The 14,242-nt window shown below is 40.5% G+C and overlaps 1 protein-coding gene across 3 annotated transcripts in view; it reads right to left on the bottom strand.

Moving 5' to 3' along the window:
- The window catches only part of nt5dc1 (5'-nucleotidase domain containing 1), an 86,087-nt gene that overhangs the window by 30,740 nt on the left and 41,105 nt on the right, over window positions 1-14,242 (bottom strand). For all 3 annotated transcript variants that reach the window (XR_007041769.1, XM_047387719.1, XM_047387720.1), the window contains exons 7-8: window positions 6,322-6,496; window positions 238-335 (exon numbers count right to left, since the gene is read on the bottom strand). Coding sequence is in view for 2 of the 3 variants with exons in the window: in XM_047387719.1 (XP_047243675.1) it covers window positions 238-335; window positions 6,322-6,496 (273 nt within the window). In the remaining variant the exon portion in view is untranslated. The remainder of the gene's footprint in view (window positions 1-237; window positions 336-6,321; window positions 6,497-14,242) is intronic.

The raw sequence follows: 14,242 nt of genomic DNA, 5'->3' as shown, positions 1-14,242 counted from the left end.
ATAGAATGTAAAGTGTAAAAATATATAAATATATATATATATAAAATATAACCATGTTAGTCACAGTTTGATAAGTCATTCTGTATGGTGATCATAGTTCGGTTTAATTTAATCACAGCAATACTAAGGAGGAATCCTAAAGATAAAGCTTCAGGTATTTAACTTAGCCAGTTAGATGCTTACTCTTTTCCCAGGAAAATAAAGTGCAGGTACACAGATGAATGGAGTGCTACTCACCAAGGGTCCTAAAGGGCCTCTGCTGGGGTACCAAGGAAAAAAAACCAGGCTTCAGGGCGTTTGTGATGATGACGTCAAACAGCTCCTCAAAATCCTTCCTGTAGCATCCAGATAAACAACATGAGCTTAACTGAGACACGCTGGCCGCTGTAGAGAGAAGAATATCTGCATGAGGAGTGAAAAACAGTCTCAACGGGCCCCCAGTCCTGAAGAAAAACACCGAGCATCTAGAGAACCAGACAGTGTCTTCAAGGGAACCTACGGAAGTACAGTTATGAAGCAGAGCAGGTTTCCTACAGTGAATCATAAAAACAAGTTCATTTCTGCAAGAGAAGTAAACTTTAATAGAGTTTCCTAAAGCTTTTGTGAGGAAGAGCAACATGGCAGACAGTATCTTGGCCTTCAACCTGAGATTTATTTGACCTAAACCTCTAAATGAAAGGTTGTGAGCTGTGGTTACATACATGGAACCACTTGTCAAACATTGGATATTGAACTTTACTACACCCAGTTCTGTGACAGGCAGTACAGTAAGAGAGAATGTAAAAATTACCTCATTCGCAGAAAACAAAATTGTCTTTTGTACACATCACTCATCACAGAAACTGCAGAAGCATTCCCAGTTTTTTACAGCTGATGCAGTTTATGCTGACAGAGCTGAGGGAGGTCTTTGGTGAGTTTTTGTGATCCATCAACCTCCACCCATCTCCCCTATGGCTTTCCAGTGCTGCCCGGTTCTCTCCTTGTCTGCTAATGGTTTGTCCTTGAGATAGAGGTGGTTCTACTGCTGTCCAACTTAGACTGCCCCCAGCTATCAACTGAACACTATCTTTGCATGTCTCCCAGTGCCTCCACCTCAAAGCGCTGTCTAGACAGCCTTTAACAAGGGTTAGGGTTTATTTATGGGGCACATGTTAATAGTAGATGCAGGCATGCTTACTGCTTATTTCATGAAACCAGAACACCTGTTAACTGGTTTATTAGCTAATGGTATATACTGGGGTAAGTGAGGTTTGGGAATGTCCTGATTTAACATTTTTGTTCTGTTGTTTTAGAACTATCAGCTCAATAAGCTGTTGGACTGATTCTTGTATTTTAACCAAATCATCCCCCTCCCTCTATCTGCAGCCTTTGCACCAGGGCATGTACTTCCTACTACCTCTCCTTAGGACACGGGACGGTGACTTTTACAACCCCAACAGCCATTTTTGGCACATAAAACTTACTTGACTCTTTTTTAAAGTTTTATAAACACCTACTGTATATATTGTTTAACATTTATAGTTAAATTACAAATAAAACATTTATACACAATTTTAGGTTATAGGACTAAAGAAAATGTCAAACTTTTACAAGAAGACAATAAGACCATTTTTTTGAATGGAATGTTACCTATTCATAGAAATGGAGAAAAAACATGTAGTTTGCAGCTTAATGACAAGATAAAAAAACATAAACAAAGCAAAAACCTTGTATCATTAGTGTTTCTGTTATGGAAATACTATGAAAGTTTTTCATGAAAAACACAGAAATGTCAGAACTTGCCTTTTTAAAAGCTTTATATTTAAAAATATTTCTCATCTTATGAAGAGCCACTCTGGAGGGCCTAAAAACCCTTGCATTAAGTTTTTTGAGTCAGCAGACATGTTATTAATCCAAACAGCAGACATCAACCATGTAGTAGAAGGATACTGATAGCCACACCTCATTGTTTTTCTTTAGTTATTTGAGATTTCGATTCATTCTTAATGAAATAAATATCTTTCAATTTGTCTCTCCTGCGTTTGTCATGGTTGCTGAATCAGTTGGTGACAGCACATAACATATTCTAATGCTTCCTTTCAGAATAATACAGTAAATGTCATTCACATTTTTACAACAGTTGGTTTAATTTACAATTAAACAGCCATGACTGGTAGTAGTTATTAAATGTTTACATCAATAAGTTTATGACAGTCTATCTCAAACCTAAAATAAAGACAGTTGCTTCTACACACTCGGACTTGAGTGACATCCCATTCTTAATCCATAGGGTTAAATATGATGACAACCCACCTATGCAGGTTTATAGCCTCAACCCTTCTGTGAAAGTTTTCCACGAGATTCAGGAGAGATTTTATGAGAATTTCTGATCGTTCTTCCAGAAGCACATTTGTGAGGTCAGACACTGATGTTGGGCAAGAAGGTCTGGTTCAGATTCTCTGCATTTTTATACAGCTAGAAGTAACTGAAATACCTGAATTCAATGATTAAGCGGGGTAGGCACTATAGGTTATACGAACTAAAAATTAAAGATTACATTACATGTTTGTAGGCATATGGTAACATTTAACACTCCTTGGAATAACAAGAGATCAGTGTAAAACAGGGAAAGTCACCATCATGCCATCAAAACCTTACATGTCCATAATACCTGAAGATAACATGAGGAGAGGGAGAAAGCAGGATATCCAGCGATCACTGGTGTTGATATAACATCATGGAAGGGACAACAGCGGAAAAACAGCAGATCCTGATGTCCCAGAGATGTTTCCCACAATGAGCCACTCTTCTTTTTAATGTCTTTATTTCCATTTTCATATATAAACAGTATATCTTAACAACATACATGCGCTTTAAAGGTAAATGAACATCTGGATGTGCTCCTTCTTCATTTCTGACTTTAATCTCTCAGGACTTTTGACTTTTATGTTGCAAATTCCTAAATTAAATCTCAGTATTTGTGAATTCTTTTTCAATTCAAATATTTTTTCTCTGAAAAGTTATTCCTACACAGCCCCTTTCATTTTTCTTATGTTCGTAATGGCCTAAATATGCCATTGTGATATAAAAAGATATTATGACATGTTAAATATTTTTGATGATATTTTAAAACTCCAGATGGTTGGAATTCTGTCATCCTTGGAAACGAAGAACTCTTATGAGAATTTAGCTGAAAACCCGCTGAACCCAGTTTGATACAGCTGAGAAAGAACGTTGGCTCCCAAATAAAGACTTCCATCATTTCTTCACAGCAAAAAAAAGACAACTATGGTCCAACAAAAACGGCTGAATACAGATGTCTGTGTCTGAATTTAGATGTCTGTGACTCAGATCTCCTCAGTGTCCGTCCAGGGACCATGGGGCAGGCCTGTGGGTCCTCACACTCGCTATTGCATGTTTTTGTGGAGAAACCTTGTATACAAAAGCGCGTCCACACTCATACTCACAGGTGTTAAGCTTCCAACCAGAGCTTTAAAGCATTAGCTGTGATGCTCTGCTTGTGAAAGTAAATCTGTTGGGCAATTTCTTGGCACTCAGACAACAATTCTGAGCGATACTCTGCCGGACAGGACACGGTAAAAACAAAAAAAACAACAAAAAAAAAAAACCGGCTGAATACAAAGAGCAGCTTCTCTAGGCCCGTTGCTGTCTTCTTTCTGCACGGCTCTGGCCTAGCTGTGTTATTTCAGACAGCGGTCTGTCACCATCCTGCAGTTGACTCGACACATAAAGCAGCTCCAAGTCAAGGAAAGGATCTTCTTTGACATTTCACATAATTTCTCAACAGTGAACTGACCTAACACTACAGTTAAAAATAAGAGTATTTTATTGTCTTTATCGCAGTTCATGAGTTCTTGGGCTTAACACCAGAAAAAACAGGAAATGTTATTCAGCTGAGGAACCCAATTTAAACAACACAAACCTCTCCATAAAGCAACCATTGGAGGATAAAGCTGGCAATGTTTCCTGTGGAGCTATCACTGCACAAATCTGTATCCTCTGGCTATGTACAGCAGTGACTGGAACATGACGAGCACATACACACACAACCATCACAACCAGTTTCCTGAAAAACAGAGAGCATCCCAGCCACTCACACTCACTGCCTTGTGTATCCCGCAGCACTGGATGTGTGTGTGTGTGTGTGTGTGAGGGCAGTGGGGGGGAGGATCCATAGTTTAAACAGCTTCACCTTCACATGCTTGTCACTTCAGCTTGACTTCTCCAAGTAGATCGGCCGCTGATGCGTAAAACACTGGATTATGTCTGAAAAGGCTGACTGCCTCAACAGGCCACAGAGGTTCATTAAAACATCACTTCTTGAGAAGAAATGTAGGCATGTTTGCGTATGTTCACTGTGGACATTAGACACAGTGATTTATATTATTACGTTTTTTTTTTGTCATAGTTTGACTGAGTGTAAAACAAGGCTCACGTTACAAAAATAAGCTTAAACTACAGGGAGTGCAGTACTGACCAACAGCAGCTCATAGTGAACAGAATAAAGGCATTGCTAATCATAAGACCTAAGACAGTAATGCTTTTCGTGGCACACCTAACGAAAGTTCTGCTTATGTAACAAATTCCGTTAAGCCTTTATCTGCTTTGTAAAGTGATATGTCTGTTTATTTGGCAAACACAAGTATGAAAGTTTACAGTTAAAAAAAATAAAAACTGTTTATTACTGCACCTATTTTACTACATTTCAAGACAGATATATTAGGTTTTCAGGTTGGTGTTGAAGAGAATCCTCCAACTGTTTAGGATAAAATTCTGACTTCTGGAGGCATTCTAGCAGTTTCTTTGCACCAATTTGGAATTCAGAAAATCTGATTTCCAATCACATGGAGCACACCTTAAATCCAGCCTCAGATAACCATCAGATCTTATATTACTATCAACGCACCTTTAGCAATTTTGTCAGGACTTATTACTTATGTTCCCCTTTTGGACGTGTTGTGAATTAGAATAAACCCTGATCCTGTCTGAATACAGCCAATATGGTGTATTTCAACCACATGCATACTGCGTATTGGCCTTCAATCCTCATAGAATTATTTTGTCTCCATCTAGTGGCCAGAATGTGAACTGCACGAAAGTGGAAGCGCATCCTTGACAGATCACATGGATAGTAGCTAATGACCTTGGTAAGTGGTCCAAATCTAGTGTGCAAAAAAGCAACAAAAAACACCAGCCAATTGTTGTCTTCTACTGCCGATATAAATAAAAAATTATTTGTATACATGAATATTTGTATCCGTATATTTGTATGTTTGTTATGTTTTCGTGACATTAGGCAATGATGGAATGCAAATATTCATTTGCATTCCATCATTGCCTAATGTTGCTCATCTACATCACAGCTTTACACTAATTGTTGGTGTGATATTTAAATTACCAATCTGTAAAAGCAGGGCCTCTAAGCCTCTTGTTTCTTTCCCTTGATGCATTAACTCCCTTTTACATCCAAACACATGTAGGTGAGGGGAACTCTTCATTCTAATTAAAAATGGCAAACTTTTACTGGCTGATCCAAATTTACTTTGAGGTCTGACCAGCTAATGCTGATTTTGGCTGAGTTCAATATTCATTTGATGTACTATACCATACAAACTCCCCTGAGTTCATTTTGTTTTAACAACAATTATGTAACAAATAGTCAGTCAGTCATTTTCTACAGCTTCTTCCAGTGGATCGCGGGGAATCTGGTGCCTATCTCCAGCAGTCTGTGAGCGGGAGGTGGTGTACACCCTGGACAGGTCGCCAAACCATGAAAAGGAGCTGCCGGCATTAAATGAAGAAATTCCCTTTTTATCCACCAAATGTCACTGTTATCTGACTTTTATAAAACTCAAAACAAAATGTGCATTACAGAACCTCGTGTTCATTGTTGTGTTCAAAGAAAAAATATCCAATTTTTAGTGTTGATGCTTTTTAAGTACAAGGAAAAATTATTTTGACTGTTTTTGACTGTATTTAAACCGCCAATCTGCAGTCAGAGTCAATCAAGAGAAAACTGGCTGATTTCTGACTGAATGGATTATCCCTTTATTGTTATTTTTTGACTGTAAATGATTGTCAGTGTATTCATGTCCATCCAGTAAAAGATTAAAAACAAGTTGAGCTTTGAATCAGTTTGATCCCTCTTAAGAAGACAAAAGACTGCTTAAATGGAAACTCAACAAACTAAAAGTAAACATGATCCAGCACAACGTAAAATAGAGTGTGATGACACATGAAAGTGTCAGAGTCAGTATTTTTCCAAGAAAGTTGTAGAAAGAGTGAAAGTAAGCCATGTTAAAGAGCGGTTCATTCTCTTACCCCAGGATGTGTTCACAGATGAGCCTGCAATAGTCACTGTGGGAGCTGGTGATGAGGATGAGAACCTTCCCGGCGTTTTTCATGCTGCGCAGCCATGTCTTCACGGAGTCTGAGCAGGGCTGCAAATAACGGCCTGGATCCCTCTTTATGCTGGGGAAATAAGTCCCTGCATCTTCTGTATAGAGAAACAAATTAAGTAAGATAATTGAGTTAGATGTAAGCAAAGTATATCTACCTATTTGAACAATTAAAGTTTCATTTTTTCCCCTTTAACCAACTGAAACTTGTTATCCCGTGAAGAAAGTCTTAAAGTTCAAATCAGAAGCTGAGCCTTGTGTTTGTATTTTGCTGTCCTGAGTTTCAGCTTGTATCCTGTATGACCTCTTCTCTTTTCCAATGGTTATAATCAGTCTGACAGAGAGAGGTATGCCGATCCTTATGGTTTTTAGTATAACAATGACCATCAGTGGGCTCTAGATGGATAAACTTTATCAGCTTATTATTTTACTTATTGCCCCTACACGTGGCCCGTTCTGGGGTGGCCGGGCTCTGGCACTTGCTGGTTTGGTCTGACATCCCCGGCGGCCCCGTGCCGTTCCGGACCCTTTGTGGGGTGCCTTGAGACGACATTGTTGTAAATAAGTGCTATATAAATAAATAAACTGAAACTATCTCTGTAGTTATGCTGCTATAGGCTTAGGCTGCTGGAGGACATAATGACCACTTTCACCCTCTTTGCTACATTCTCACACTACTCTCCAATTCTGCATTATTTGCTGTTATTTCAGTTTTTAACTTTATGTTTTCTCTCTTTTCTCTTCCTAGAAGCTACACCTGGCCTGACTCTGTCTACCTGTGACACCTTTCTGGAGAGGGGCATCGTCCATGTTTCTGCTGGCAACAACTTAATGCTCACCTTCTACAGATGATCCACATAGCCCTGTCTTTCAGTGTTTAACCCTTTCTCTCTCCTAGGTATAGCAATTGACTGAGCTTTTACTGTAACTAATTATATGTGCTCTCTTTCCGACTCTAACTTTGAAAACTGGCTCAGAGTTTATCTGTTCTTTCTTTCTAGGTGAAACGACTAAAGAAGCTACATCCATTAACATTACTTTTCCTTCCCATAGAAAGTACTTCTGGATCAGTGCTTCTTTGTTCTCTTTGTGTCTCTGCTCTGTTCTCTCTAACCCCCAGTCGGTCGTGGCAGATTGCCGCTCACACCGAGCCTGGTTCTACTGGAGGTTTCTTCCTGTTAAAATGGAGTTTTTCCTCTCCACTGTCGCTACATGCATGCTCAGTATGAGGGATTGCTGCAAAGTCAACGTCAGTGACTGTCCACTGTCTCTACATGCTCATCCAGGAGGAGTGAATGCTACAAGTCACTGACTCTATGCAATCTGCTGGGTTTCCTTAGATAGAAAAATTACTTTGTGTAAAAAAGAAAAACAATTTAAACAGACAAACACATTTTATATCGTCAGGAGCAATGGCAGAACATAGGGGTAAGCCGATTGGGGCTTTGCCTGCATAAAGGCAGGTGCTGCTCCGGCCAGTTTGGTCAAGAAAGGAAACACTTTCGATATGGTCCACAACAAGTTCCCAGAACCAAGCAGGTGAAATTAGCTTTCCCTGTAGGGTATACTGGCTTTAAGCCCGGCACACGCCGTGGGATTTCAAAAATCCTACATGACAGGAACATGTCACCCTTTGTGAACGCTATTTTTAAAAATTTTCAAAAAAACTCCTATTACTCTTCTGAAGGAAGAAGCCATATTGTGTGATTTACGGCAGCAGTGAGGAGCTCCGTGCTTCAGAGAAAGCTCAGGGTGGAGCTGCTGCCTCTTTACATCGAAAGGAGTCAGCTCCCTGCCACCAATAAACCAAATAATATGGCTTTTGTTACTTTGCATCACCTCTATGCTCTGACTAGCAATGAATGCCAGGTTACAAGCTAGTGCAGCACTGACTTAGAGGATATGTGATTCATTCCAACCAGGGGGAGATTGTATTTACAGGTCCAAGCTATTTTTGTATCTGGTACTTGGCACACAAACAACCTAAAAAAATCAAGAAAAATCGAACTTCAAATGCATCAATGGAGCTACTGCTGCCTTCAGAAACAGAAAAATAAGGTTTCTGTAAATGCTACTTTTTTCAAGCTAAAGAAGATAAATAGTATGTGAGAAGTGCTATTTTTTTCTTTCACAAACAGAAGAAAAGAGGCCTTAGCAAAATGTGGTAGTGTGTGTATTCAGGAGCAGAAAGGTTTACCTTGGCAGACAACGGTGGCTTCTCAGGAGCATCACTGTCTGCTCAGAGTGACACACAACATTTACCCTGTGGTTCAAATAATGTTAATTCGGTTTTTCTGACTTGACAGAACATGAGGTGGCTCTGCTGTTTTCCTGTTAGTGTGGACATTAAAAAGCTCCATAAACTCATGGAACACTAATGTTATTTTTGAACGACTCTTTAAATTTGCTGTTGTCAATCTGCCTGGAAACAAACTACTCCAAAGACAGAGATGGTAGGGATGTCTGGATTCGAACAGCAGGAAACATATGCACAAAACTAATTGGGAAGAGTAGTCGCCTGGCAATCTGAAAGTTGTGGGTTCCATTCCAGCTTCCTCCTGCTACATGTCGATTTGCCTCTGGGCAAGGCACCTAAGTTGCCTCCTTGCCTGCGTATCGGTGTATGAATGTGGGTGTTTGTGAGTGCGATTGGGTGAATATGGCTTTTGTTTAAACCGCTTTCATTGGTCGGTACCATTTACTAAAACAGTAATGTGACTGCCATTTCTCTTCCTGCTCTTCAGAATTGAGCACAAGTTTTAAGTGGGGTTAGGATCTGGGGAGAATCCGGGCCATGGGTCTAAAATGTCAATGTCCTGATCTTTGATCCACCTCATTATCAACCCTAAGTGCTTCAGTAGAAGGCAGCTGGACTTCTCTTGTTTCCTGAAGATGTCTTATGTCTCAATCAAAAGACTTGTTCAGTTCTGAACGTGGTTGGAAGTTTATCAAATGTAGTCATAACAAGCACAGTTATAGGACCATTAAGGTCAATAATGGGGCAATTAGTCCTGTTAGATCCCCGTGAAGACATCTACAGCATTGTCCTCCCCACGAAGAGCACAGAACTCATCCCACACAGTAGAGATTAAATAGTTCCTCAGAGCTGCTTTAATCTCCTCAGACCATCCCTTCACTGTGCTCGTCACATAGTTTTAATTAGAGCCCATCAGAGAAGGGAGAGGAGATGAGCTGTATGCCTCCTTGGTGTTGGTATACAACAGGTCCAGTGTTTTAGTGTCTCCACATTAGAGACGTTTACCTTGGCAGAAAGCAGCAGCTTCTCAGGAACATCACTGTCTGCTTAGGATGACACACATTTACCATGTGGTTCCAATTCAGTAAATTTAGTTTTTCTGACCTGAGCCACCAGGAAGTGGTTCTGATGTTTTCCTGTTAGTGTGGACAGTAAAAAGCTCTATAACTCAATAAAAATTGCCGTTGACTTCAGCAGAATATACAGAACCCTAATGTTCTTTTCCAAGGACTCAATAAATGTGGAGTCTTCACTCTGCACTGGAAACACACTCTCAACTTGTCTGTCCAACGTCAAAGACAGTGATGGTAGAGATATCTGGGTTCGGACAACAACAGGAAACACTAAATATGCACAAAACAGCGATGTTGCAAGAATGTCAGTTTAGCCACCTTCATGGCAAAAGGTTTGCAAGAAGTTCTAATTAGTTTATGGGTTTTCCTGTTTGTAGATTTGCTTTTTTTTGTTTTTGTTTTTTACCCATTCTTATGGCATACTGAAGAAAAAATGATTAAATCCATCAATATCATGGAAAGAGTTGATATTTGTCATGTTGACCTTCCTTTTATAACTTCTGTGACTGTCTCTGACATGCTGGATATAAACTTCTGGACCACATCCTGACTGACGAGGACACATTCTTGTCTTATTTGTGCTTCGGTAATATTGGTGTGCTGGTGGGGAGGCGGGACAGCGGCGACACGGTGTGTGAGCCGCTGCTCCCTGGCTGGCTGTCTAGACACAAGTAACATCAAAAGAAAAAAACAAAGTCATCCACAAAACAGTCAGATCCATTATGGGTCAAAATAATCATGGACACTGAAAAAACAATGTGAAAAAAGAGATAGCTCAGGACTGAGCCTGAGATGCCAGCTCAGGCAGTGCCATCACCAAATTGTCTTGCAGCAGTTTTCTTCTGTCTATCCTGGGACTTGTTACACATCTTCAGCCTATTCTTGATATTTTTCTTGGTCAGCATAATAACAAAGATTTAAAAACAACCCCACCTAAACAACTGGAGGCAGAATCTTAAAAAGAAGCTTTTCAAATACAAATTCCACATAGTTTGTGCTGTCTTTGATTTTCTAAGGAATTATTTTTTTTCACATCAGTATTTGAAACACAAACATGAATTTTACTAACTTCACACTCTGTGGATAAAATAATAACCAAAGACTGACCTCAGGGGCTAAAAAAGCCCTGAGCAGCCCAAAACATTTTCACATGTCATTCTTCTCTATTCTTGTCCCTATAGTCCATATGGTCTAATCAAGGAAAAGTTATGGCTCACATTCTGCAGGATTTAAAATTGCAACCATCATCTTCAGTGCAATAGCAGATTAAAAGCTGCTCAGTTGTGTTGTCAGCTTTACATTCATATGAAGCTTGAAAAGTATGCACATGCTGCCCTCTGGAGGTAGAACACAGAAGCATTTTAAAAAGCTCAGCTGAGCTCCTAGAACGGCAGTAGAGGTCCCAACCCAAAGATGCGACAAACACAAACCAGCAAAGCTTACTGTTCCCACCGGCAGCCACATCCTCCCAAAATGGAAAGAAAAGACTGATATAAATAAGTGTTTCATGTGTAAATATTTGACAATAAACACATTTCTCTGAAGTCCTAATACTGTCCACAGATCATTAGATCTTCATCTAAACATAAAAGTGGGTCAAGCCAATGAACATTTGACCCTGAGTTTAGGTCTGGCTCCTTGTCTGAGAGCCTGTCCTGCCTCATTACTCACAGCCAGGGAGGTCAGCTGAGAGAGGAGTCTCCAGGTATCAAATCCCATATCGTAGAAAGTATGAGGTTGTAAACAAAAACCGAGCCCACAGGGTCCATTGCGTTATGTTTGACAAATGCTATTTTACAAAGACCCATATCAGCACTTTAATTCTGCTGTGGGAATTTACTGCCCACAAAGATGGCTTCAAGGGGGAAGCAGGGTCCACTCAAAGTTATTGGAATTCAAATCAGAAATGTAAACCAATAGCCTCCTACCTTCACAATCTACTGCATTCTGCTTTATTATGTTTGAAAGCCAGATGTGCAAAGAAGTGCTTGCAGGTAGTTCAGGTTATTTTACCAAGTTTGGACTGAAACTGCCATTTTGTGTTGGGAAAAAACTCACCTTATTTCAATTCCATTAATGCAGTAGATGGCTAAACATCTGAAAGCATGAAATTATGTATTGGAAGTGACAGCTTTATTGCTTTCAGTTATAATGATACGATGAAGAGCGTGTCGGCAAGTTGGAGTGGGTGAAGATTAGTCTTAGGGGAGGTTTGGGACAGAAAGATTAAAAGGGAAGGTTTAAAAGATGATAGTGAGACCTGCTATGATGTTTGACCTGCAGATGGTGGACAAAAAAAACGGCTAAAGATTTGTGGATTTTCATATAAACAAAATTGACACAGGATTTAAAGACGAACTTCAAGCAACACAGTTGGCAAGGCTCAGAAGCTCTGGACATGCAGTACCAACCCTTAGAAGGAGCAGCTATGAGACAGAAGAAAAATGAGGATGAATTTGAACCCATATGGTTCTAATTTTCTGAGGAGCAAAGGAAGATTAATGATACTGAAATTTTACAAACTGTTTAAAAAACTGTGCTCCTAGAACAATAAGTTCAAGAACGATCAACTTTTCTATTTTCAGTACTAAAATAACTGCTGCATGAAACAGCAGTTCCTACCCCTGTTGTCTGTAGACTATCATGAGATGTAACAAGGAACACCAAGAGTTCCTGTTGCTTCTCAGATTTCCCTTTAGCCTGGATCCAAAACAATTTGCAGGAATAAGTTATGGGAATGCTCTGAGGCTAAATGTTTTATGGGTAACTTACCTGTATTGCAGTGATTATGATAGCAAATTAAATGAATAACACAGTTGGCAGTATGTGTACACCTCTGGTACCATGTCAGGTCATAGCGCTGCAAAACCAAGGTCCCACACATCACCATCAAAGGTTACCCAAGGTCACGCTCTATGGCTCCCCACACTATGAGGCCAGGAGTAACATCAGTTTGTCTGTGCACAACATTGGCAGAATAGGTTCTCTTCTCAGTGTTACAGCATTACTTCATACTGCAAAACCCAGATTTATTGGTGAACATCGTGCACCACATTCGTCTTCAGTCTAGACCTCTAGACCACCACATCACTGAAAACACTGCTGTCTCTGGTGTGATAGTAATCCCAGCCAACCACACGGGACAATGAACCCATAGTTTAGCTGATGCAGGATGATTTTCACTGTATGCCACTTTTTCAAGATAGGGTCACACGGAGCCCAGCACCCATCTTCACAGCAACACTCTCGATCTCATCCGGGTGGATTTCAAGGTGTTTCCCAGCCATATGGGATATGCAGTACTTCCAGTGGGTATGGGGTCTGCCATGGGGTCTCCTGTCAGTAGGACCTGGTGCCTGGAAATACCCCCTAAGAGAGGCACTGAAAAGATGCCCAAACAACCTAGATTGACTTATTTTGATGCAGTAGGGCAATGGGTCTTCTTTAAGCTTCCCCCTGAATGACAAAGCTTCTCACCCTATTTCTAAGGCTGAGTACAGCCACCCCTTGGTGAAAACTTATGTCAGTCAATTGAATCCAGGATCTTTTCCTCAACACCCCAGGCATGGTATACATGGGGTCTTGTTTATAGATGAATACTTATTTCAGGGATACCACTATGGTGTCATCTGTTTAGGCAAGCAAAATGCTCTCTAAATATGCAGCTAACTAAGTATCTAATGATTCCAATGTTGAGTCACTGCCTCTCATGCCAGGTAATGTAACATATGACCAATTCCCATGTGAATCCGTAATGCATTTCTGAGCAAATTCCATCAAGTGATTGTAATGGTATCTAATGAATCATCTGGGGGGGTGGTGACAGACACTTGCAGTTGGATCCTCCAGCAACTGCCACTAAACAATCACTAAACTTGATATGTCATCAATTAAGTTTTCTAGCGGCAAATGTGCCAGCCATTTGCAAATTGAGTCACTAGCATACCCGGACCTTCTCTTGATCTGGGTCAGCACCCCCTTCCCAGAAACACAGTCCCTACCCAACCCTCCTGTTCTTTCTGAACAGCTTGTCTCAACATTTAGTGTGCTGGGCCTCTGGAGACAAAATTAACACAGGTCCTGCGGAGAAGCGCCAATCTAAACCGCTGGTGTGTGTGTGTGAGTGTAGTTTTGTGTGTACATGGTGTAGTACAATGTGCTTGGCTGTGAATGTAGGACTGAAGTGCCCTAAGGGCCTGTAGGTCTGTGGCCCGGCACAGTGCCACTCAGGCAAGGCGCCGGGCCTGGATAGCTGGAGTGCTGCCCAGATTCAGTGAGAGAACCACAACTGGCAGCAGCTCAATCTTTCACACACACATCAAAGCAGCCCGACAGGATACACAAATCAACAGCTGCAGCACAAATCTGGGTCAGGCACGAGAGCGTTTCACAAACAGCCACACCAAAAGTGATGAAGGGGCAGAAAGAAGAGGTGGTGTCCTTTTCTTCATCCAACGGTAAATCAGCTTGGAAGATAAATGCCAGGGAAGTAAAAACGAAAAAGAGATGCACTA

Source organism: Girardinichthys multiradiatus, chromosome 15 (assembly GCF_021462225.1).
Source record: "Girardinichthys multiradiatus isolate DD_20200921_A chromosome 15, DD_fGirMul_XY1, whole genome shotgun sequence".
Classification (NCBI taxonomy): domain Eukaryota; kingdom Metazoa; phylum Chordata; class Actinopteri; order Cyprinodontiformes; family Goodeidae; genus Girardinichthys; species Girardinichthys multiradiatus.
This window is presented reverse-complemented; position numbering and strand designations above follow the sequence as displayed.